Source organism: Protopterus annectens, chromosome 5.part0 (assembly GCF_019279795.1).
Source record: "Protopterus annectens isolate FY-2018-M chromosome 5.part0, PAN1.0, whole genome shotgun sequence".
Taxonomy (NCBI): domain Eukaryota; kingdom Metazoa; phylum Chordata; order Ceratodontiformes; family Protopteridae; genus Protopterus; species Protopterus annectens.
The window spans coordinates 951997646-952024067 of record NC_056735.1 but is presented as its reverse complement, the minus strand read 5'-3'; the positions used below and the strand labels follow the sequence as shown (position 1 = coordinate 952024067).

General features: G+C 39.0%; 1 protein-coding gene across 1 annotated transcript in view; it reads left to right on the top strand.

The window, feature by feature from the left end:
- Positions 1-26422, top strand: part of RDX (radixin) — a 1792353-nt gene that overhangs the window by 827758 nt on the left and 938173 nt on the right. The window contains 1 exon segment of the mRNA XM_044072720.1: positions 23935-24081. Within this exon segment, the coding sequence (XP_043928655.1) occupies positions 23935-24081 (147 nt within the window).

Below are 26422 nucleotides of genomic sequence, written 5' to 3'. Positions count from 1 at the left end.
TTATCCTTGAGGCTCGTAGACCTTCAACAAGAAAGAATTATGCAGCAAAATGGAAAAGATATCTTATTTGGAGTACTGCAAAGGGAGAAGATGTGTCACTGGTAAACATAGCCAACATCCTGGAGTACTTGGCAGAGCTCTTCCATACAGGCCTGTCCTATTCTTCCATCAAGATACATGCATCAGCTATTTCAGCAGAATACAGCTTGGATCCTCCTGTCTTCTCACATCCTCTGCTCAGGCAGTTTCTGAGAGGAATTAAAATGTAAAACCTCCTAGGAAACCACCATTGCCAGCATGGGACTTGAACTTTGTGCTAGAAAAATTGACACTTCCCCCTTTCGAACCAGCAGCAACAGCAGAATTACAATACTTATCCTGGAAGACTGCTTTCCTGCTGGCAATCACCTCAGCAAGAAGGGTTTCAGAACTACAGGCATTAATGGCAGTGCAACCCTTCCTGATCTTCCATCAAGATAGTGTCCATGAGAACAAATCCTACATTTATGCCTAAGGTGGTATCCAGAGTGTCTTTAAATCAGGCTATCCACCTACCTACATTCTTCCCCAACCCACAGAACAGGGGAGAAAGACTGTTGCATACCTTGGATGTACATAGACAATTACGCTACTACCTGGACAGGACCAAGTCCAATAGAAAAACTGACCAGCTTCTGGTAGCATATGCAACAGGAAAGGAAGGAAAACCAATTTCAAAACAGACAATCTCCAAGTGGATAGGAAATTGCATCAGATTTTGTTACTCCTACCATGGAAAGAAAACTCCAGAGAACATCAGGCCTCACTCCACAAGGGCTACAGCCACTACCACAGCTTTCTTACGAGGAGTGGCTACCAAGGACATTATAGAGGCTGCTACTTGGACCTCCGTGCATACATTTGCCAAGCATTATAATTTACCTTTATACTCTAGATCCCGAGCAGGTTTTGCCACTGCTGTTTTGCAAGGGATCCTAACTACACCATAATCTCTCTTTTTCCTCCTCCCCTAGTTTGGCTATGGTATTCTACCCATTTGTAAGGACTGCAGATGCATCCTTGAAGGACATAGTAAAGTTTTGTACCTACCATAAATGTAGATGTCCGATAGGAATGCATCTGCAGTCAGGATTACCCGCCCGCCTTCCCCTCTGTGGTACTCCTAGGGTATTTGCCATCTTTTAGCTAGCTTGGGGGGGATCTATTATGGTGCATTTGTTTGTATATATGTACATACATGCTTATTTTATGTGTTTGCTCTCTACTATTTGGAAACATTGGCATTTATCCAAATTTAGCCATCCAAGAGGGCACCTGGCATCTGGGGCAAGAAACACTGAGGAAAATGGCGTCGGCTGATGCCTTTATACCCGAAGAACTGCAGCTATGACGTCGGGTGAAGTGCGACACCAGCCGAAGCCAGACCCAGACTTTGGAATCCGGCCGACCGAAGGGCTGCCTGACGACAGGACAACCCATTTGTAAGGACTGCAGATGCATTCCTATCGGACATCTACATTTATGGTAGGTACAAAACTGTACTTTTCTCCACTTCCAGTAATTGCCAGGCAAAACAATTTGTCTTCCCCAGTGCAAAAGATATTTGGCTTCTCATAAACTATCCACCAGAAAAATTTACCTTAACAAATGGAAAAGATTCTCTATTTGGTCGAATAATAAAATGGCTTTGATCCTTTCTCGGCTCCAGTAGATAAGGTCCTGGAATACTTGGCTACCTTATTTCAATTGGGAGCCTCATCTTCTACCATTAGAGTTCATTTAGCTGCTATTTTGAATTTCCATAGTGGTTTTGATGATCACTCCTTAATGTCTTGCAGTCTTTGCAAAAATTTTTTTTTTAAGGGAGCTCAATATTTGAAGCCACTTTTCAAAGATCCAATAGCGCCTAGAGATTTGACTTCTTGCAATGTCTAGTTCATCAGCCTTTTAAGCCAGCAGCCACTTGTGACCTCAAGTTTTTATCTTGAAGACCCTCTTCCTAGTAGCTATCACATCTGCTAGAAGAATTTGAGTTACAGGCTGTGTGTGTGAATCATCCCTGTGTCATCTTCCACAAAGAAAGTGTGTCACTCAGAACCAATCCCCCCTTCTTCCCAAAGTGTTATCAGAGTCCTATATTAACCAGACTATAGACTTAACCAGTTTTCTTTCCAAATTTTCAGTCAAAGGAGAGTACTGCCTGCATATGTTGGGTGTCAGTAGGCAGTTATGTTTCTACTTGGACAGAACCAAAGCTTCTAGAAAATAAGACCAACTATTTCTATCCTTTTCAGGCACCAGATTGGGAAACCCGGTTTCAAAGATCACCCGGTTTCAAAGAGCACCTTATCAGAATGGTTAAGGGGGGCTGCATTACCTTTATATACAGTCAGAACAAACTACCAACAAAAGTTAGAGCTCATTCAACAAGATTTGTTTCCACTTTATCGGTCTTCCATTCCAGAGCTTCTATGGAAGACATATGCACAGCTGCAACTTGGGCTACCCCTCATACCTTTATCACTCATTACAAATTAGACATTGTCTCTAGGGGAATAGCATCCTTTGGCTTTATGGTGCTCAGGAATATTTTTTCTTAGGGCTGCCCAGGATGTAAAGTAGCTGGGGACTCTGTCCCATCAGTTAAGAATGAGTGAAGATTGACATCATCAGGTAAAGAAGTTATGTTCTTAACATAAAGTTCCATCTGTGTTGTCGATCTTCATTCATTTTTGGCATCCCACCCTCCTCCCCCATCCTAGGGACTCCTGGAGATTCAGAACTAGTCCTGGGGTTGTTGCTCAGACAGAGCTTCCATTTTCTTTTTAATGGTAGGCAAACTCTATCTGAGGTAATGGGAAGAAAGGCAGTATGGGTATTGAGAGTTTTTGGCTGGCGTGAGCTTTGTAGAACGGCTGAGTCTGTTCAGAGGGTTTGGAACTGAACCCATCAGTCAAGAATGAATGAAGATAGATAACTCAGATGTTACATTATGGTAAAAATATAACTTCTTTTTCTTCTAACATTATCTAAACCTGCCAAGGCTCATTCAGCTAGATTCATGGCTACATAATCTGCTTTTTTGGTCAAGAACATCTATGGACAATATTTGCACTGCAGTTACATGGTCCAGTACTCATACCTTTGTTCATAGGTGTTTACTAGGGTAATGACCACAAGGGCCTTTTTAAGCCTAGCCATGCATCCAAAATCTCTGACAAGTTCTGATAACCTTGATAAGTGTAAGTATGGGCCTGGGAGATGAACCATTTACAGGTTATGTGTGTCCATTAGAGACATAGGGGCCAAACCAGGGATGAAGTTCTGGTTTCCCATCCAATTGTCCAAGATGCACTTGAATTTGTGTTAGGGAGGAACTCTGCTTCACATGGATGGGGAGCCTGTTCCGTAGACGTAGTAGTCTCTGGGATACATACTTATCTCTCCATCAGGTCCTATTTATATCACAGGCAAGGTATCATTGCATTATTATTGCAAATTGGATATTTCTAGAAAGAGAGCAGCCTTTGGTTCAGTGGTACTCCGGAATATACTTCTATGAGGGTCAACCAAGATCAGCGTAGCTGGGGACTCTGTCCCACACATTGAGGAAGAATGAAAAGGACATAATCAGGTTTAAAAGCTACGCACTTATAACTAGGCATCTGTGTTGTCTGTTTTCATTCTTCCTCAACTACCGTCCCATCCATCCCCCAGCCATTTTTTTGGAGAGACCTACTGGGATGTACTAGAAACCTGGGTTTTAGCCCTGCTTTTTCTGTCAACCTATATCTGTCTCTGATTACCTGTAGGAATATATGGCAACAAACTTGATCCATGGCAGTGGAGATGGAGTAGGGAATTATGGGTAGAGGGAGGAGCTTGAGTGCTGGAGACAAAGTCTGGAATGTGTAGTAGAGTCTGATGCGAACCCATATATTGAGGAAGAATGAATATGGGCAACACAGATGCCCAGTTATGGAAAGTACATTTTTTTTTTTATTTTTCTCTTTCATACATTTGACAAAAGAGGATCTAATATCTCTGCAAGTTCATTGAACCTTGCTTATGCCTTCAGAAAAGTTTAGTATACAAAACAAAAAGCAATGATTGCACATGTAAGTGCAACAATTCACCACAGGTATATGCTGAGGGTCATTCATGTTATAATTGGATGTGGTATAAAGTACCATGACCTTGTAACTATTATCTTTAAGTATGAATGGGTAGCTTCTTTGATTAGATTTTTTTTTTTTTTTTTGCTTTGTAAAGACTATTCATTTCTCACTTCTGCTGGCAGTTGATTCCATGTATCAGGTCCTAGTTTAGAAAATCTCCTACAACTTTTTGGTGTTGAAGTGGGGGATTTTAAGGGTGATGTCTTTTTTTCAAGACTGTTCCTAGGGAATGTATTTGACTTTAAGGAGTTTTGTTTTAAGGGATGGGCAATGTCCTTGTGTGATTATTTTGTAAAGCATAAAGCTAAGTAAAAGAGTAGCTTTGGGTTTAATTGATAACCATGTGAAACCCTCTAGGACGTTGCAGTGATAGTTACCTGAAGGTAGGAAAAATTTGCATATTTTATTTTCAGCCATCTGTAGTTTGTGGGTTTTGGAGCTGGAATGTAGTACCATTGATGACAGGTAATATTCAGTTTTACATTTCTAGGCAGTGGGAGATAAAATATGGGAGATCATGTAGCATAACTTTAACTGGGTAGGGGTTTTTTTTTTTTTTTTTTTTTTTTTTTTTACTGATGACTCTCTCGTTTCAGTAGTGAAGGATAAGGTTGGGTCTAAAATAAGACCCATGTACCTTTGCTCATTAAATTTTGGATTGCATTTTCATTATTACCTTTGGAGGAGGATTTTGTAGTTTTTGGTCTCGTGCAAACACCATTACAATGGACTTAATGAGTTCACTAGCAGTCTGTTGTGGGTCCAGTTACATAGTGTGGTAAGAGGTCTGTAACCTGTGTTGGGGACCATCAGCAGTTTTGCTGGCTTTAATGGAGTAGCACATTGTCTATATGGGTAATTGTATTTAGATCTGTAAAGTCATTAGTTAATGTAGAAATAAAAAAAGAGAAAATGATAAGGGGGCCCAGAACAGACTAATGTGAAATTCGGGTATTTAAGAATGCCAGTCTCGTACATGGTGCTAGTATATACCTTTAAGGTTCGTTTCTCCAGATATGTTTGAAATTATTATAATGTATTAGATCCAAAGTTAACTTTGTAAATTGTTAGAAAAAGGGTGGTGGCTTACAATTTCAAAGATCCTTGTCATATTGACAGAGGCTGCTTGTAAGTAGGCTAGCATTAACATTACTTAAAGAAATCACTTTCATAGATGTAATAGATTCCATAGATAATGCTAAGGCCAGTGAGTCTTATGACCATTTGCTACACTTTGCCAGTATTCTCTCTCAGACTACACCTTCTGTCTTCAAGAGGGCCATACCAGTCAGTTTCAGAATAAGTTTGTAAAAACCCATCCAGTCAGCTAGGTTATGTTTTAAACAAATATTTCTTAGCATGCAAGCAAAATTTATTCTAGTTATTAGGAAGAAGTTGTCTTATAATCCTGCCCCTCCATTCTGTTTTATTTATCCACTGATGAGGATATTAGGTCCTTTGTTCTTGTGTTGGTGGAGCCATTGGATATAAGGAGATACTGGAGGTCCAAAACAACCGTGTCTAATGGCAGCAATCTCACCTTATAAGTCTTTAATGCACTAAAAGTGCAACTGCTTCCTGCTTGTCTTGATAGTTCAGGGACTTCAAAAAACAAAAAAACCAAAGAAACACACCAAGCCAGCAGAAGTTATGGTTAGCGCTTTCGTTTACTTCATAAGCAAACTTCATCAGACAACAGTTAAAAACCACAAATCATTTAAATATCCCACTAAAAAGACCAATTAAACAATTAATTCCATACTCAGATTGTCCTTAAAGGAACATGCACACAAAATTGTTCATGCTACATAAAAATCAGTACATAAACATCAAAGTGTATACAGCAAACTAAAATACATCCATAAGTTGAATTAATAATCTAAAACAGGTTTTCAATTTTAACATACATTTTATAGATAAATTATCATTCATCCCAGGAAAGGAATGTGCATTAAACTTCAATTGCCAAACCAGTTCCCTTTCATCTAATTTCAGGGCTATAGGACCACCTCTGTTATATTTATCCAACACTTGATCAATGACAAAAAATAGAAATGCATGTGACGGAAACTGATTTACATGCCTAGCCAAGGCATTATTCAAATTCAGCTTCCTAATGTTGTACAAATGCTCATAGATGCGCTGTTTCAGGCATCTTTCTGTCCTTCCAGTATAAAATTCTGGACATGCTTGACATACCGCCATGTACACAACATTCTTAGCTGGACAGTTATATCTGTCCTTAAGCTGGTATACTCTCCCATACATCTGAAAGGAATCGGTAACTTTAATAAATTTATAAAAATGACAAAAAACACATTTTGACATACCACCAAGAATATTAATACCACAATTACTTTCCAAGGCATTTTTGAGGTTACCACCCTTCCTAAAAATAACATCAGGTTTCTCTCTAATCCTATTATTAATCAATGCGTCCTCCCTCAGAAAACACCATTTCTTATTAATAATATACCGGAGGTCATCAGCATCAAGTGAGAATGTAGTAATAAATCCATTATATCGGACATCCTCACTCAAATTAGGTTCAAGAGACAATTCACCCGCACCTAAAACAGAAGTGCCCATACCATCTTCCAATAAATTAATCTGTTCAACAAAAGGGGCATCTTGAAATGGTGAAGCAGTATGCAAAAGGGGTTTAAAAGACCCTCTCTTTCTTTTAATACTAACCTCAGCACAAACCTCATTCACCAAGAGGAGTGGGTAACCACTTTTTACAAACATCTCTGTTAATAAATTACATTCAAGAATGAAGTCAGCCTCATCTGTAACCATTCTGGATGCCCTAACAAACTGCCCTTTTACAACAGCCTTCTTTTGAGGATGTGGATGAACACTAGACCAGTGCAGAAAAGCATTGGAATAAGTGGTCTTTCTAAAAATCTTGGCGGTAAATCTTTTATTAACTAAATCCTTGCTTAGTTCAATGTCCAGGTAGGAAATAGAGTCTACTTTAAACTCAAAAGTAAACTTAAAAATTCAGTGAAATTATTCATATGTTCAAACAAAACCTCCGCTAGTTCTAAACCACCCTTCCAGACCATAAAAATATCGTCCAGATAGCGTGTATACCAGATGACATTATTCTTAAACAGGGCATCCTTAAACAGGAACTCCTTTTCTAGGTGGGTCATTACTATGTTTGCAGAAGTAGCTCCACAAGGAGAACCCATTGCTACCCCAGTTTTTTGCAAGTAATAGTCCCCATTAAACATAAAATAATTATTCATCAGGACTAATTCCAAAATGTACACCAATGTCTCAATTTCCCTAACATCCACACCTTTGCTATAAGGAAATCCCTAACCCAAACTAAATCAGTTTCCTGAGGTATGACCGTATATAATTCCTTCACATCAACTGTCAAGAAGTCCTAATCAGCTTGAAATTTCAAGCTATTCATAGCTAAAAAAAATTCCCAGGAATCACGGCAAATATGCTGTTCCCCTTCCAGAAGTTTCTTTAACTTGGTATCCAAATACTTCGCACATCCAAATGTAAAAGACTGCCTACCATCCACAATGGGACGAATAGGAAGATTTTCCATATCCTTATGTATTTTTGGCAGTCCAAAAATCACAGGAGTAATGGGACTAGAAACAGACAAGTAATTCAATAAATAATATCTATAGAAGCTGCTATAAATAAATCCCTAATAAACCCTTGAAACCATTGACCAGCCCCATTCATCTCATTCTTGGACACTTTCTCATAAGCCTCACACGCTAGTAATTTCTTCATGCGAGTGTTATAATCGTCCAAGATCATAAATATAAGGCCAACCCCCTTATCAGGTTTTAAAACCCGAATACCCTTAGTTCTTAACAAAGAAAGGGCATCCTTTTCACTAACAGTGGTGTTATACAAAGAAGAGTTAGGTTTATAATTAGTTAAGACACCATATATCATTTTCACAAACTCTCTCAAATAACTGGATAATAGTAACAGGAGGATTAAATACACTAGCAACTCTAAGCTCACTGATCAAATTACTGTGGTTACCAAACAGTACATTTAGATTCAACTTGCATGTAAACATTTTCAAATCTATTAAAGTTCTGGCCAGATCCACCTGAGCCGAGGGAACAAAAGTCAATCCACAGGCCAGCAATTCAACCAGCACTGTGATATGCATAAAATCAGTGTAATTATAGATTTTTAAGTCCCCATATTGATTACAAACAATACTGACCGGTTTCGTATTAACTGTCCCAGTATGACAACTTTCAAGGGAAGGCAAAAAAGTTACCTCCTCCCCCGTTTGTTCAATCTCTTCTTCCACTGCTTCCGAGACGCACCACCTTGTTGGTAAGCCTGGTTGTTCACATTGTTCATCCGAAAATCCTGTTGAATGACAGGCTGCTGAGGGCGAGCTTCACGAACTTGCTGCACTTGTCTATTTTGAACCTGCCTGTTCTGGAGCAGTTTGCTCCGTCTAACAGAGGAATTCAAAGTGAAATTAGAAGCAGCCCCACTATCTTGTTTACTGCTCTCACTAGTTACATTCCCCTGGGCTAGTGTATCCAGTTCCGGAAGAGAAGAAGCTGAATAATTAATCACACCAGGTGGGGAAGGATATGCAACCCCATTACCATAATCTCGTGCATCCCTTGCTAGTTTTTTAATTTTAGTCTCATTCAGTTTGCAAAGTGTACTGTCAGTACTGGAAAAAATACGACCGTAATCAAATTTGTATCTGCCAAAGTCCTTGTCAGACTGAATGTTAGTATCAAGCCGAGTGAGTTCCGGCTTTAAAGATTCCACTTGTGCTGAATAATCCTTAATCAACAACTTGATGAATTCACAACTCTGTTTATCAAACAGCTTGAGTAAATCTAAATGAAGAGGCTAATCCCTAATTAGCCCAGTTGGAAACCGCCACTGCCTTAAACCCTTAGGGATTTGTTGGCGGAGTAAACTTTCATTCAAATATAATATCTCCATCTGCAGTTTCTTAAATTTTTAAATAATTTTTGATCAAAAGATCTCAAATTATTAACAAAATTGGCAGGAGCAGATTCAGCAGTAAGCCTGTTACCTGCCAGTCTCGCAATATCCAACCCAAGAAAGTGTAGGCTCCTTCAACCAGTCATTTAGAGAAGGTATAAGCACATTAGCCTGCGACAGCCCCTGCAGCATATTCGTAACCTGCCCGGTGTTATGCTGAACACTCTCCAGTCCAAGATTTGGAGCCAGGCCTCCACCGGCAGGTACATTTGAATTTAATGCAGCGGACCTCCAATCATGCGATCCTGAAGGACTGGACATAGAGGGAAACACTTCCATACCGCTGCTTTGACGTCCAGATATTTGATCTGCCAGGATGTTAACTTGCTGAGTTAAATTCTGAATAAGTAAAGTAAGATTCCCGATAGGGTTGGAATCGGGTACATTGTCCACATTCTCATTAGAGAATAACGGCTGCGAGCCAAGGTGTGCGTGTTGTTGGCCATAAAAACAAACTGATAAGCCATAGAAGAACACAAACTGATTAAAAACAAAGAAACACACCAAGCCAGCAGAAATTATGGTTAGCGTTTTCGTTTACTTCATAAGCAAACTTCATCAGACAACAGTTAAAAACCACAAATCATTTAAATATCCCTCCAAAAAGACCAATTAAACAATTAATTCCATACTTAAAGTGTCCTTAAAGGAACATACACACAAAATTGTTCATGCTACATAACAATCAGTACATAAACATCAAAGTGTATACAGCAAGCTAAAATACATCCATAAATTGAATTAATAATCATCTAAAACAGGATTTCAATTTTAACATACATTTTATAGATAAATTATCATTCAGCCCAGGAAGGGAATGTGCATTAAACTTCAATTGCCAAATCAGTTCCCTTTCATCTAATTTCAGGACTATAGGACCACCCCTATTATATTTATCCAACAATTGATCAATGACAAAAAATAGAAATGCATGTGATGGAAACTGATTTACATGCCTAGCCAAGGCATTATTCAAATTCAGCTTCCTAATGTTGTACAAATGCTCATAGATGCGCTGTTTCAGGCATCATTCTGTCCTTCCAATATAAAATGCAGGACATGCTTGATATACCGGCATATACATAACATTCTTAGATTCTTAGGTGTGGGTGAATTGTTTCTTGAACCTAATTTGAATGAGGATGTCCGATATAGTGGATTTATTACTACATTCTCACTTGATGCTGATGACCTCAGGTATATTATTAATAAGAATTGGTGTTTTCTGAGGAGGACGCATTGATTAATAATAGGATTAGAGAGAAACTTGATGTTATTTGTAGGAAGGGTAGTAACCTCAAAAATGCCTTGGAAAGTAATTGTGGTATTAATAGTCTTGGTATGTCAAAATGTGTGTTTTGTCATTTTTGTAAATTTATTAAAGTTACTGATTCCTTTGAGATGTATGGGAGAGTATACCAGCTTAAGGGCAGATATAACTGTTCATCTAAGAATGTTGTGTACATGGTGGTATGTCAAGCATGTCATGTTTTTTATTGGAAGGGACAGAAAGATGCCTGAAACAGCGCATCTATGAGCATTTGTACAACATTAGGAAGCTGAATTTGAATAAAGCCCTGGCTAGGCATGTAAATCAGTTTCCGTCGCATGCATTTCTATTTTTTGTCATTGATCAAGTGTTGGATAAATATAATAGAGGTGGTCCTATAGCCCTGAAATTAGATGAAAGAGAACTGATTTGGCAATTGAAGTTTAATGCACAGTCCCTTCCTGGGCTGAATGATAATTTATCTATAAAATATATGTTAAAATTGAAATCCTGTTTTAGATGATTATTAATTCAATTTATGGATGTATTTTAGCTTGCTGTATACACTTTGATGTTTATGTACTGATTTTTATGTAGCATGAACAATTTTGTGTATGTTCCTTTAAGGACAATTTGAGTATGGAATTAATTGTTTAATTGGTCTTTTTGGAGGGATATTTAAATGATTTGTGGTTTTTAACTGTTGTCTGAAGTTTGCTTATGAAGTAAACGAAAGTGCTAACCATAATTTCTGCTGGCTTGGTGTGTTTCTTTGTTATTTTTTGTTTTTTATCAGTTTGTGTTCATTGGCAGTTCAGGGACTTTAGACTTGTCGTTTTTTTTTTTTTTGGAACCTGTTGAGTGTATTTGATGAGAAACATCCTGAAGGGAATATTTTACTTCTTCAGTTGCTGCTCCAGTACCAATAAAGGATGCCCAGTTGATCAAATTCAACACTTTAATTTAATTCCAGTTTATATCATATGTATGCTCATATACCCTCTGCCTTAATGTACGTTCGGACTCCCCAAACCTGATAAGGGAGGGGGTAGTTATGATGCAGCAGTGGGAATATTCAGAAAAAATGCTTGATTTGTTTAAACACTGATGGTAGATATAACCGGGTATAACCAATTTAATATAGCCTACCATAGAATAGACATTATTATAGAGGACAACTTGTTACAAGGGGCCATAAAACAGTTGTATGACTTTAAAAGTATCTAAACCATATATTCCAAGCATTTTTGGAATGCCCAAAGTTCCAATAACACAACCCCTAGCTATATACATTGACGAAAAGTTGAAACCTTTTTATGATTTATACCCCCACATACTAAAAAATTAATGGGATTTTTTGTACAAGATAGGACAAGTAGAATTTAACAAATGACTTTTTGTTTATAACCATTGATGTCAAGGACCTCTTTTCAGTTATTCCCCACAACAGATGTCTGCAATTTGAAGAAATCTTACTGGAGTTTGGATTTTTGCAACACTCAGATTTTAGGACTGTCCTAGAAAGCATGGAATTGGTATTAAAAAAACAATTTCATATATTTCCAGGGTGAATTATACCATCAAATGGATGGGGTTGCCATGGGTGCGGCATGCAACCCATATTTGAAAATATTGTCCTATTATACTGGGAAAAATATTTTATTTTTGAATCACAGTACAAAGATTACATCAGGATTTACTTCAGATTTTTGGACAATATTTTTGTTTTGTGGAAAGGGTTCCCACAAAATATAGAAGGTTTCATAGAGTACATAAACACCATAGATTTTTTGAAGCTCACACTTGAAACCAGAGAAAATTGAAATACATTATTTAGATGTGACCATTATGAAGGACAATATTAATGGGAAATATATTTCAAAACTATATGGAAAGGAATGTTTCTCATACTCATATCTTTATTATGAAAGTGACCATCCTTACAAACAAAAGGAAAATATAGTGAAAGGACAAATGATATGGGCAGCCCGTATGACTTCTAATAAAGATGACTTGGTGAAAGAACTGGATTATATTGAGGGAATGTTTTGTGAGAGGGGATACCCCGATAACATGGTTAAAACTATCAAAGAAGTTGGAAGTAAATATATACCCCTATCATATTATGAAAGTAGAAACAAAGGACCAAGAATCAGTTAAAAGTGACACAGATGGTATATATTTAGTGTTGACATACAACCAAGATACTAAGGGGATTCAAAACATTGTAACAAAAAACTGGAAGATGTTTTCTATTATGCCCAATAAACCCAGGGTATTTCCTAGACGACTAAAGTTTGGGTTCAGGAGAAACCCCCATCTAAAGGATATTTTTTGAAAGGGGAAATACAAAACCTGTGGGCACAGTATTAAGAACATATAAATGTGGTATGTGTGGTCAATGTTCATTTATGTATAACCAAAACACACTTACATTGGATTCCCCAAAAGTCACTTTTTACCCACAGGGACATTTCAGCTGTCATACCAGAGGGGTGATATTTTTAGCCCATTGTATGGTATGTGGTTCATACTACGTGGGGAAGACCGAACGTACATTGAGGCAGTGTGTGTACGAGCATACATATGATAGAAACCGGAAAAAGGACACCAATGCCCTTTATAGACACTGTCTGCAGTGTCCCGAAGCAGACTAAGTTTTGTCTTATAGAGAAAGTTACTCAACAAGAAAGGGGAGGTGACTGGGAATCTAAGCTAGGATTTAGAGAACTTATTTGACAATTGCAACTTAATATCTGCCCCCCCCCCCCCCCAGATTGAATGACCACCTTTCACTAGCCCCAGCTCTTAAGTTAAAAGCAAACAGATACTAACATTAATATAGAACAACATCCAGTTTCTTAAGTGTTTGTGTAGTGTTTGTGTTTTCTAAATTTTATACATATGTATATGTGTTATGTGTATATATGCAAGATATTATAACGTGAAAATTTTGAATTTTTAAACATATTTTGAAGTCTGTGTGGTCTTTTTAAAAATTTAGTATGGTTTTTATGTAACAGCCAATCAGAGAGGTGCTGGGTGTATTTAAATGGATTTAGATTCAATGTCAGGTGATTCTGAAGTAGTTTCTGGTGTGTTAGAAATGAAAGCGCTAAATCCTTTAAGCTTGTGTATTTTATCGGATATTTAAGTGTTGAATTTTATCGACTGGAAGTCTTTTATTGGTACTAGAGCAGCAACTGAAGTGAATATTTCGTTATTGGTGTCTCCACTTCAGTATTTCACTTGAATTCTTGATGGATTTTACTTGACATATTTGGTCTGATCACTTCTGAGCATAATAAACCGATTACCCCTCTAGATTTTGATGGTATTCCTTTGGCAATTAGCTGTGCTAAACAAAATGACTTCTTAGGAACCTTTGTTTCTTGATCGTCAGAAGTTCTGTAGTAGTAAAGAAATTGCTTAACTCATGTTGATGTACTGTTAGTGACTCCTAACTCATGTTGAGCATCACATTACAGACTGTATTTGTAAATGAGATCAGAGTTATTTGTAGATTATTTTTTCAGTCAGTTTTGTTGAAGTGCGTAAGTTGTTACAGATGTATAATCTTTGCATTCTTTAAGAAAGAAACCTTTGAAATATACATGTTGATGTAATGTTTGAATGATGTGAAAGATACCCCAAATTGCATTTGGTTACTAGGAAGGGCCTGCTGGATCATGCAGGACTCCTTTTCAGTGTAGACCTATTGAGAAAAGCTCCAAAAGCATGTTTAATGAAAGAAAAACTGATTATAGCATGCACTTTGTGCATACAAACAATATTGGATGTATTGCAGTTAGTAGTCAGTGTCCTCAATTGCAGTAGTACATGTAAGTGTAAACAAGCATTAGCAGAAGGTAGTATACATCCATTGTAAATAGGGTGGCACTGCAGTAATATAAGGAGGCAATGTAAAGCAGTTTTATCAGCAGCTGCATCAGTTCAATGTAGTAGTAGCAGTACACAAGTGAATGCGTTTGCAATAGTTTCAGTGGAGAAAACCTACAGCATATTACAAACATTTTTAAACAGACATTTGGTGATATACATGCACATACATTACATAATGTACACCAAGAATCACAAATACATTTGCTAATTAATTACATTCATATGAGGTAAATGAAACTATTACAGTATAAAAGATATTTATGCATTTAATAGATGTTGAACACTGAGGAACTGAAGATGTGCATTTGTGTGTTTGTCAGCTAGATGATTGTGATAATTGATTTGAAATTCAAATAAGTTGAAGTGGGGGAAGGATCTTGGTAGAGTAGAAAGTGTTAGTATTGTACTTAAGAGGTGGGGAGTTAAGCAGGTATGAAGCAGTTATATACGGTTGTCATACGGTTTATATCATAAGTATAGAAGTAGAGTGGTGAGCAGTATTGCAAAACTATGTATGTGGGTAGTAGATGCTAATGAAAATATTCAGGTATTGGTCAAGACTAATTATGGAGCCTAGGATTTTGAGTGAAGATAAATGTTTTGATATGGCAAGCTAAAGATTGCACTGGCATTTATCCTGTAGATATATAAAAAAAAAAAAAGCAGATCCATTGATCTGATAGGTAAATGTTTTCTTGTGCTTTAAGTCAGCCTTCCATATAGTTTTCAGTGGTAGTGGGGTATGGTAACTTAGTTTACACTATTTGAATGTAGAGTCATCTACAGTATTAGATGACTTGGTTGTAGGGATTGGTGATTTTTCTCTAGAGGGAAAATTTTTTGTGGAGTTTAGTGTTGTATTAAGCTTTTAGGGGGCTGGGAAGTTTTTTTGCCTTGTACAGTAGTACTTAGCTGAGAGATGGAGCTAGATTATGCATTAGTTCTAACCAGCTTAATTCTCCAAGTGCCTGAAGCTGTTGTTCAGTATTATTACAGAGTACAACAGATTTGTCTATTTTATTATACCATTGCTCAAATTTGGATAGTTGCGCATATTGAAGGGGAAGATTGGACCACCATAGAGGAGAGCTGATGTTCAGAGAGTAGAGGCTATGTCTTCTGGGCATTTCAATGTGGAAGGTTTTTATACTGTAATCTATTTACTTTTGATGAGTTAAAATGTGTAATACATGGTAGTGAAATTTTAACTGGTCATCTGGGATGACACCCTGTAATTCTGTGTGGTTTTACTATTTCTGTCATGGTACTGTTGGCAGTGGCAATAGTGAATAGTATTTTGGTAGAGATGTGTTTAGGGATAAAGAGCAGTCATTTTGTATTTTTTAGAGTTTAGAAGTATTTGTGAATTTTTCAGCCATGTTTCAATTGACAGGAGTTTAGACTGAACTAGAGTAGCATTTTTAACAGTATAAAAGGTCATTGATGAACATGCTGAAAGTTGTGGGCCCTAGTACAAATCCTTGTAGGACATCAGTAGTTACGGGCAGGAAGGTGGAGAAATTATTTTTCCATATCACTGCATTTAATTTGTTTGAGAGTTAGCTATGGAACCATTGCAGTAAAGAGTTGGAGTCCTAATCATTAACTATGAGAGTTTTTGTAAGAGTTTCTGTTGGGAGATTGTATTAAAAACTTTTGATAAGTCTAGGAGTATGGTGGAAAGTAGGTTTCCAGCATTTTGCTGTTTGTTGACAGTATTGACAAAATTTGGCAAAACAATAATTGTGCTGTGATGAAGGACGGAAGCCATGTTGGGTTGAGTACCAAAGCCAGTTATGTATTAGTTGAAAAGTTGTGCATGATTACATTTTTCTAATATTTTTGATAGGGGAAATAAAATGGAAATTGACCTGTAGATTGAAAGTTCTGGATTGCCCTTGTGCAGTGGAATAATTTATTTTTCCATCGCAAGGAGACTTTATCTTTAGATGTGGATTGATTCATCAGAATTGAGACTGGATATGGATCAGTTCATCAGAATTGAAACTGAATATGCAATCGCCTCAGGTGCTGTTTTAAGATATTTGCCAGATAGATTGTCAGGGTCAGTTGTAGAAGGTTAATTTTTTTTTTTTTAGTTATTTTTTTTTTATGGTATTTGCTAGGACTGGTTGGAAGGAGAAAGTTGAAGGAGATTTTTTAATTGAGTAGAGACATCAAGAGCATTGTTAATCTCCTGTCTGGCTTATAGAGATGTCTGTGTGTTGTAGGTAGCTGAGAAGGAGCTACATGATGTGGTAGCCCTAACCAGCTTAATTCTCTGAGTGCTAAGCAGCGGTGTGTCCTACTGTCTGTATAAAGTGAGTATTGAATTGCTTGTCTATGGTATTTTATTTAAGTGTGTTTGGTATCTTTGTTGCTTGTCCTGGATTTAAGTTTCTTGATTGAGGCCCTGAACAGTGTTAGATTATTAGTATATGTTTTTAGATTGATTGAGTACAGGTTTTCTTATCTTTGATGAGCTGTTTTGTTAGGTTTCTTGGTTGTTCAATAGTGAAGCAAGAAAAGTTTCAGTTTTTGTCCATATCTTTCAGGTTTGTCTGTTTAGTCAGTTATTTAGTTGCTGAGGACAGCTGTGGGGCAGGGTTGGCTTTGACTGTCTTTGTTCTGATGTGGGGTAATGTGTTTACAACACCTAGGAAGATTTTATTGAACTCTTGAGACAGCACCGTTTAAGTGGGTGAGTCTTTAGTGACTCAGTTAGAGAAGTAATGTATTAATAAGTGTCTTCATGAAAAGTCTTTTTGTCAGGCTGTAATGATGAGTTTTGGGACTTTTGCTTTTGTGTAGATTTGTAAGTAATAACATAGTTTTGTCTGTCAGAGTTCAATGGGATGAGATTTTATTTAGAGAAGATATTAGAATCCATTCAAAAGTTGATTGCCTGGATGTGGATTTGTCTAGTTGGAGTGGTTATAACTTGCGTGAACTTGTACAGATATATATTACTGGTTTCATTTTTCAGACTGTATTTATTGCCAGTGTACTTTAACATCACTTTTGTGATCTAGTTGAGATTATTTTTCCTAGATCTCTTTAAGACAAGAGACTGACAACCACAGTTACTGCTTATTTAGCAGTGTTTTTGCCAAAGGGTGGTGTGGTACTTGGTGAAAGAGTGGAGAGATGCTGTTCCAAACAAGTGTCTAGGTATAGCTGTCTGGCCATTCATTATCCAACATTGGAGGTTAGTAAGTTTCACATCGTATAAGTGGCGCATATTTTTGTAAGACAGTATCGCTGGGAATCTCCTCTTAGCACTCCTCCACTGTGAATATATATGACAGAACTGCTATTCTTATTCAGATGTTCATCATGTTACCCTGCTGCAGTCATCACACTTGGGTTATCCTGTCATCAGGCGGTCCCACAGTCAGCCTGAACTCCAAAGTCTTGGTCCGCGGCGTCGGTTGCTGTCGCTTCTTCCTTGACGTCAGTGCGCCAGGGGGTATACAAGAGGCATCCAACGCCATTTTCTTCAGTCTTTCTTGCTGCGCGGTGCCCGAAGCAGAAGCAGTTCGCAAGTGCCGGTCAGCCGACACCTGAGATTTTCGAATGGAATTTCAGTCCGAAGTCTTCAAAGCGAAGTACCCCGTTGGGGAACCTTTTCTTGCCTCAGTCCGATGTCAGAAAAAGTTGACAATTGCATTTCTTGTGGGAAGCAAATACCTCATAAGGAATTTCATTCTTATTGTATACCTTGCCTAGGCCCAGACCATGACGTCACTGGTTGTCGGTTTTGTGCTAGGTTCAATAAGCGAACTATAAAGAGATGCTTTGATTTCGCACGACACTACTTTGGTAGGAAATTTAATTACATTATGCCGTCGGAGCAACCGACTACCGGCGTGCATAAAAAATGCAACGATAAAGACAGGCAGCCTAGATCCAAGCCAGACTCCGAGCCCTCGGCTGGGCTGGTCGCCGGTTCTCCGGTTTTCAGTGAGGCGCCTACGCAGCCCCTGACGACTGCAGAATTGGAACTCCAGACCGCTTCGGATTCTCAAGCAGAGAGTTCTAGGCCGACGCAGCCATTTTCTTTAGGCCCTACCGACAGCATTGCAGAAGGAGAAGCCGGTGCTGCGGAAACACCTTCGGTTTCAGAAGGTGTCTTCAGACCGACTACTCTCACCATAAAATCTTATGCTAAGCTTAAGACTCCTCTAAAACCAAAAAAGACTGCACATCAGTCTCCAGTTCAAGGCCCCATGCCTAAGAAACAGATGCTTAAAATGGCTAAAGATTTGATTTCTTTAATCAGGGGTTCCCAACCCCCCCCCCCCCAGACAAAAGGCCTAGACAAGAGGAGGATTATGCCTCCTCTGATCGTGTCTATTTCCTCAGACTCCTCTGAGGAACAGGATTACTCCTTTCCCCCTTATGAAGATTCTGATGCTGAAGATTCCATTCCCTCAGCTTCTCCCCCTGAAGACTATTCCTTTGGGGAAACCTTACATACCATGAGGGAACATTTCCACTGGGAAGGTCAGGACTACTCCGACTCAAAGAAAAGGCTCCAAGAGTTTCTTTTACTCCCCCAGCACAGACCACTTGCTATCCCTCCAGTTTTAGACATTGTGGATGATGTTTACTTAGAATCTAGTCTAAATCCAGATTCTGCTCCCGCCAAACCAGATAGATATTATAGAGTGCCTGACTCACACAAATTCCTTTATAAAAGCCCTGTTGCTGATCCAGAGACCATCTCCCAGGGTCCCAAAGGGGCTAAGGCTTCTATGGCTAAAAATCCTGTACCCTCTGAAAGGGACTCCAGAGCACTAGATAGGTGGGGGAAGAAGGTTTACACCTCAGCTACTCTAGCTATGAGAGCACTAAATTGTCAATTTCACATGCTGAAATACCAGCAATTCCTAATGTCTCAAATAAAACAAAAGATGAGCACGCACCCTCAACAGTCTGAATTCAAAGAAATGCAGGATCTGTTGCATGCAACTGAACAGGTGGGCAAACATACTTTACAATGTGGATTTGATTCTTTGGAAGCTTCCTGTAGCGCAGCTGTTACTGGGTCTGTTATACATAGGCATGCTTGGTTAAAGGAACAAACTCTGCCTGATCATGTTAAAGCAAAGTTACTAGATGCACCCTTACAGCAGGATGTCTTATTTGGGGTTAAAGCAGAAGAGGTTTTAAAGAAAATGGAGGATAAGGCAAAATCTATGCAGACGGTCAAAGATTTCTTACAGGTACAGCCCCCACACTTAAGCAGAAATTGGCCAGCAAAAAAATTGGTCCTTTCCAGCTTCTGACAAACCACAGAGGGGTAAATACAGACGCCCAAGGGGCAGAGGACAAGCACAAATCCCTTACAAACCTCGCCAATGGGGCACTGCAACACAGAAGGGAGGAGAAGACAGGTCCCAAACTACTAGAAAAAAAACACAATGACTTAAACCTCAAACTGCCAAGCATAAATGTCTTGGCAGCTCCCATGGGAGGAAAATTAGCACTTTTTATAGACAACTGGCGCATCGTCACAAAGGACAAATGGGTCCTAGACATTATCTCACAAGGATACAGATTCCATTTCCACACCTTGCCAAGGATAAAAGGAATGCCAAACTTGCCACAAAATCAATGGGCAGAGGCACAAAAACAAATTACAGCTCTCATGGACATGAGAGCCATTCAAATGGTACCTACACAGGAGGAAGGCCAAGGATTTTACTCAAGGCTCTTTCTAGTCCCCAGAAAGGACAATGCTTGGAGACCCATTCTGGACCTTTCAATTCTGAACACCTTCTTGCAAGTACCCAAATTCAGGATGCTAACATTACAGCAGCTTCTTCCCATGTTGGGCAAGAAAGCTTGGCTAGTAACGTTGGACCTCAAGGAGGCATACCTGCATGTCCCTATCAGAGAAAATTGCAGAAGATACCTCCGATTCATTCCAGGTTCAACCCATTATCGATTCTCTGCACTGCCCTTTGGCTTATCTACTGCATCCAGGATCTTCACAAAATGCCTGGCACCAGTAATTGCATACTGCAGACAGAGTAATTCAAATATACCCATACCTGGATGACTGCCTCATCCAAGCAGAAAGCAAGGACATTCTCTTACAACATCTGACTTTTGTAAAACACCTTCTAAGTTGCCTAGGGTACACAGTAAACGAAAAGAAATCAAAACTAGTGCCCTCACAAAATATGACATTCCTGGGTGCCAGCTTGAATACAATGGCCCAGATGGCTTATCTGACTCCAGACAAACAACTTCAACTAACGCAATACTTCAAAATAATGGCAACAAAGACCCAACTCCCTGCAAGAAAAATTCTGCAGGCCTTGGGCTTCATGGCATCTTGTATACTACTAATATCATTTGCAAAACTGCATATGTGGAAATTACAATGGTACCTGAAAAGCGTATGGACTCAACACAGCCACAGCTTGGAAACAATGATACCTCTCATTCCCTGCCTTCAACAGGAGTTCCTATGGTGGTCACAGGCATGTCACCTCAACAAGGGTCAGCCTTTCACCAGGCAAACTGTGACAACAGATGCATCGGACTATGCCTGGGGGGCACACATGGCAGGACGGTGCGTTCAAGGCATATGGACTGCAGATCAAAGGAATCTGCACATCAATCAAAAAGAAATGCTAGCTGTACAGAATGCTCTGACAGCCTTCAAGGACATCTTACATCCAGGACAGCTTATAATAAGGACAGACAACACCACAGTAATGTGGTACATAAACAAACAAGGGGGGTACACACTTCTACCCTCTATGCAGGCAAGCAATGACCTTGTGGAACACAGCACTGGCTTACCAAGTTCAATTACAAGCCCAATTCTGCCAGGAAAAAAGAACACATTGGCAGATGACCTAAGCAGAAACATCATGGATCCCCACGAGTGCAAACTGGAACCACAAGTATTTTCAATGATAACTCAAAAATGGGGGCACCCAGACCATAGACCTGTTTGCCAACCCCCAGAACCATCACCTTTCACAATTTTGCACAAGGACATTTCACCATCAAGCTTGGAAAGTGGACGCACTCTCATTCAGTTGAAAAATGCTGACAGTATATGCCTTTCCTCCATTGCCCCTTCTCACAAAGGTGCTGCTGAAAGTCAGGATGGAGAGACCTCGAATGATACTCATTGCCCCGGACTGGCCACGCCAGCACTGGTACCCACTACTAAGGAACATGGCCCAGGGCCCACCATGGATTTTACCACAAATTCCTCCTCTACTCACACAGCAAGGCAGTCAGATTCTACAAAGTCAGCTCAAAACCTTAAGTTTGGCTGCATGGCACATCACCTAAGCAACCAGCCAGCCCCTCATTCACAAGCTGTTATGGATGTCATCCTGAAGGCCAGGAGGCCCAGCACCAGGAAAGCCTACTCAGACAAATGGAAAAGATTTTGCGCCTGGAACCAAGCTAAAGGCCAAAATACTCTTCAGCCGGACATGCCTCAGATTCTACAATATTTAACTGAGAATGTTACACAAAGGACTTTCTTTTTCATGTATTAAAATCCACGCCTCAGCTATTTCAGCTCACTACAACATGGATCCTCCCTTATTTTCACATCCACTTCTAAGGAAGTATCTCAGAGGGGCAAAAAACATTAGGCTTCCCAGGAAAGCGCCAACACCAACTTGGGACCTAAAGTTTGTTATGGAAAAACTTACCCTGCCACCTTTTGAGCCAGCTTTCTCAGCTGACTTAAAGTTTATATCATGGATGACTGCCCTGCTGCTAGCAATTGCTTCAGCCAGAAGAGTCTCAGAGCTACAGGCACTAATGGCAGTAGAGCCTTTCCTCATTTTTCATCAAGACAGAGTTTCTCTACGAACTAACCCCTCCTTTATGCCAAAGGTGGTATCCAGTGTGGCTCTAAATCAAACCACCCACTTACCCACCTTCTTTCCAAATCCACAGAACAAAGGAGAAAGACTCCTGCATTTCTTGGACATTCACAGGCAACTACGTTACTACTTGGATAAAACGAAGGCTTTCTGAAAATCTGACCAACTTTTTGTATCCTATGCTACAGCATCACAAGAAAAGGCGATCTCAAAACAGACCATTTCCAAATAGATAGGACATCGCATAAGGTTTTGCTACACCCATCATGGAAAACCAGTTCCTGCTAGCATAAGGCCCCACTCCACCAGGGCAGCAGCTACAGCCTTCCTCAGGGGGGTGCCAACCAAGGGTATTCTGTAAGCTGCAACATGAGTTCAGTACACACCTTCACCAAACACTATCACTTACCACTTTACTCTAAGACTAGAGCTGGCTTCACCACTGCAGTTTTGCAGGGCCTTCTAGCCTCCTCTAACCCTGTTTGACTCCACCTCCCATCCTTAGCTTTGGGATTCTACCCAAGTGTGATGACTACAGCAGGGTAACACGATGAACATAGTACAGTTTTGTACCTACCATAAATGTAGATGCTCGAGTGTATACCCTGCTGCAGTCCAGGTTACCCTCCCTCCATCCCCTCTGACCTAACTAAAACCTTTCAATACCTTAAAATCTGCTACAACCTTTGTGGTGTATTTGCTTATAGCTGGAGGATTTTTTGTTTGTGCTAAGCTTTTATTATTGGTACTATCTACTGACCATCTTTTGGGGGGGCACCTGACATCTGGGGCAAGAAAAACTGAAGAAAATGGTGTTGGATGCCTCTTGTATACCCCTGGCGCTCTGACGTCTGGGAAGAAGCGACAGCAACCAATGCCGGACCAAGACTTTGGAATTCAGGCCGACTGCGGGACCGCCTGACGACAGGATAACCAAAGTGTGATTACTGCAGCAGGGTATACACTCGAACATCTACATTTATGGTAGGTACAAAACTGTACTTTTTTCTGCTGCAAGAGCTCTTGAAGAGAACATGGTTATCGGAGGTACTTATCTTGGAAGGAGGCAGTATCACTAGTAGAATGGCTAAATATGTCTTCCTAGTTTTGAGTTTTTAGATTTTAATGTTTGATTACTGATGGCTTACTCCTGCATTTGCACATGATTTGAAGTATGCTTGTAGTGTTGATTGATAGTAACTCCTACAAGACTGAAGGATTGAAGATGTGTTGAGGTTATATCAATTTTGTTTATTAGGGGACTTATCAACTGACAACAGAAAAGCATCATAGGTTCATAGATTCATACTAACTCCTACAGATTGAAGGATTGAATATGTGTTGAGGTTGTATCAATTTTTTTATTAGGTGACTTATCAACTGACAACAGAAAAGCATCAAGAAGAGATACGCATTATATATTGGTCAGATGGACCTTTAGCTCTTCATAATCAGACCAGGCCGCATGTAACAGTGCAGAGTAGAATCCCAAACTGTAAATCCATTCATTGATGACAAGCAGTAATGAGTACCTCACACATCTCTGTTTAGCTCTGTCAATGGTGTATAGTACAGTCTTATCTGTGCTTTGCTTATGTTGGTTAACATTGTTGAAATGGAAATAAAATGGTAGCTTTCTTACTTAAATCCATGTTGTCTTTTTTTTTTTTTCCGCCAACAGAGAAGACTCCATGATGGAATATCTGAAGATTGCCCAGGATCTCGAAATGTATGGCGTAAACTACTTTGAAATTAAGAACAAAAAGGGAACGGAGCTATGGTTAGGAGTTGATGCACTCGGGCTGAACATTTATGAACATGATGACAAGTAAGACATTGTTATCGTTGTAAATCTGCCACAGCTACTATTTGCTGGTTATTGTAGTTTTGTCGGTGCAGGTTGTGTCATCCAGTGTTCCACATGCATTTACATGTGGACTCTTGAGTCCACTGTCAGATTGTGACAGAAGGTTAACCTAATTTATAGGTTTTTATGTTCAAACATACATTATTGTTGCAGTAGCATTCACAAAGTTAGGGACACCTTCCATATGTTCCAGCTGTCAGGAGCTCAAGTAGAGCTGTGTAAAAGTGCAGTTGGAGTGCGGAACGAATCACTCTTTTTGCAGCTGAAGAAGAAGATCCTTCATCAGGCCCTGTGAAATTGTTGATCAGCTAGTATTCTTCAAGAGCTATGCATATAATTCCCTTTTAGAGGAAAGCATTCCACTTTTTTTTTCTTTGAAGAAAACTTGTTTTTCTGTTATGTGCTAGAAAACTGAATGTGTTCAGACTGTTACTGCTTTTTTGGAGAGTTGCTATGTAAATGCCATTGTGACCATCCTTTGAGGAAAAATGTAACTTTTGACAAAAAAGTTAGTAAGACAGCTAAGTTTAGTTTGGGCAGGATACTATGCTAGTGAGGGACTGTCAAACATTCACGTACTTCAAAACCACTTGTTCTCCATCATACAATTTACCACCTCATCCAGGCTCTCTCTCCCCCCCCCTTCAGCATGTCTTTCTTGGCTTACTTATGGAGCATCCTCCTGTCTCTGTGGTGTAGTACCTTCCTCCCCTGTACCTAAAAAGAAAAAAGTTTTAAAGGAGCCTGTCAGTGTCAGGATTGCTCTTGTTCTGCCTCTGACTCTAGTGGGGGACTTTACTGTGACGGTTTGTTATTACATGTGAATGCCTGTCTTTTTCCCCAGTCCTCTTGGTGTATCTTTTTAGCACCATAGTCGCATCCTCTGCAACTGTATGGGATTACCTTTGCAGATGAGGGCGAGACCCTTGTCTGTTTCATTGGAAGGCAAGAAGTGAAGTGTGTTCACTTATCTGGTGGTGGTGGGGTTAATTTGTGATCAGTATGCCTACTTTATGCCAGTCTGCTGTCGTGGAGAGGGTACTTAGTGAGTAAAAACATTAAGCTCCTATATCTATTTCTGTAGACAGGGCAGATTCACTGAGATTTGCCAGAGATCTTATTGACACTTTTCTTCAACTTCTAATTTTTCAGGCAAGAAAAGAAAATGTTTCTTTTACTTTTGACAGGGAATGTCAGTCAGAAGACCAGACATTGCAGTGGAATGGTTGTACTTAAGAAATTTTGTATGTCTGAGCAGTCTAATTATGAGGAAAGTATGTCATCACATTTTCCTGTTGAAGATATCTACTGATCGTTTATATATGATTAAAGAAGTTTTTCACTGAAGTGAGAGTGAGGTTCTGTTCCTGTGGCACAAGCATTATGAGTTGTTACAATTAGCGATGCCTAAAACTGCAACTTTTCTCCTATCTCACTTAGTTTAGAGAATGTTTTTCTAGCTCACCTGATGTCAGAGTTCTTGAGAGCATAAGGCTGGCCAAGATGTGCTAGGTACCCAAGACACACTAGTACCGCTTTCCTAATCCTAAAGCAGACCAAGCAGTTATTTCTCTATCTAAACCTGCTTTTGCTAAACAGTAAAACTAAACAAGACTAACCAATTCAACTGCAGAACACTGGTTTATTAGTGCTAGTTTAAAAATACAACATAATAGTAACAAGTACTAAGCGCTTTCACCCATAAAATATACCGGGCATCATCAGAGTACAAACACTATAACAATAACTTCCATTTAAATAGATGCAGCAATTAATTAATTAAATAATGACTGATTAAAAACTAATTATAATTAATCTAACAATCATATATACATACCTCAATATAAACCCTAAAAAACTACCTTTAAAAAGACTGCCTATATCAATGGTTATAATGACAAGACTTGTTAAACAAATTTTAACGAAAAATAAGCATTCATATAAAATGCAATTGACAATATCTTAAAAAATTATATGTATAACAATTACATATAATAAAAACTCTAGAAATGTAAAAAGAGTATGGTTAAAAACAATAAAATAAATACATCCATTAATTGTCTAAAATAGGTCATTGAAATAAATTGTGATTTATGTCTAAGTATACTGGCTATAGAAATATAGTCATTGATACCTGGATGAATACTTGCATTGAGTCACAGTTGCCATACACATTCTTTAACTTCTAATAATGTCTTGTCATCACCTCCTTTATTGTTATTGTAAGGTATTCTATCTATCACAAAGAATAAAAACCTTTTGAAATTGTCACACCTTACACTGTGTGTAAAGGGCACTAGTG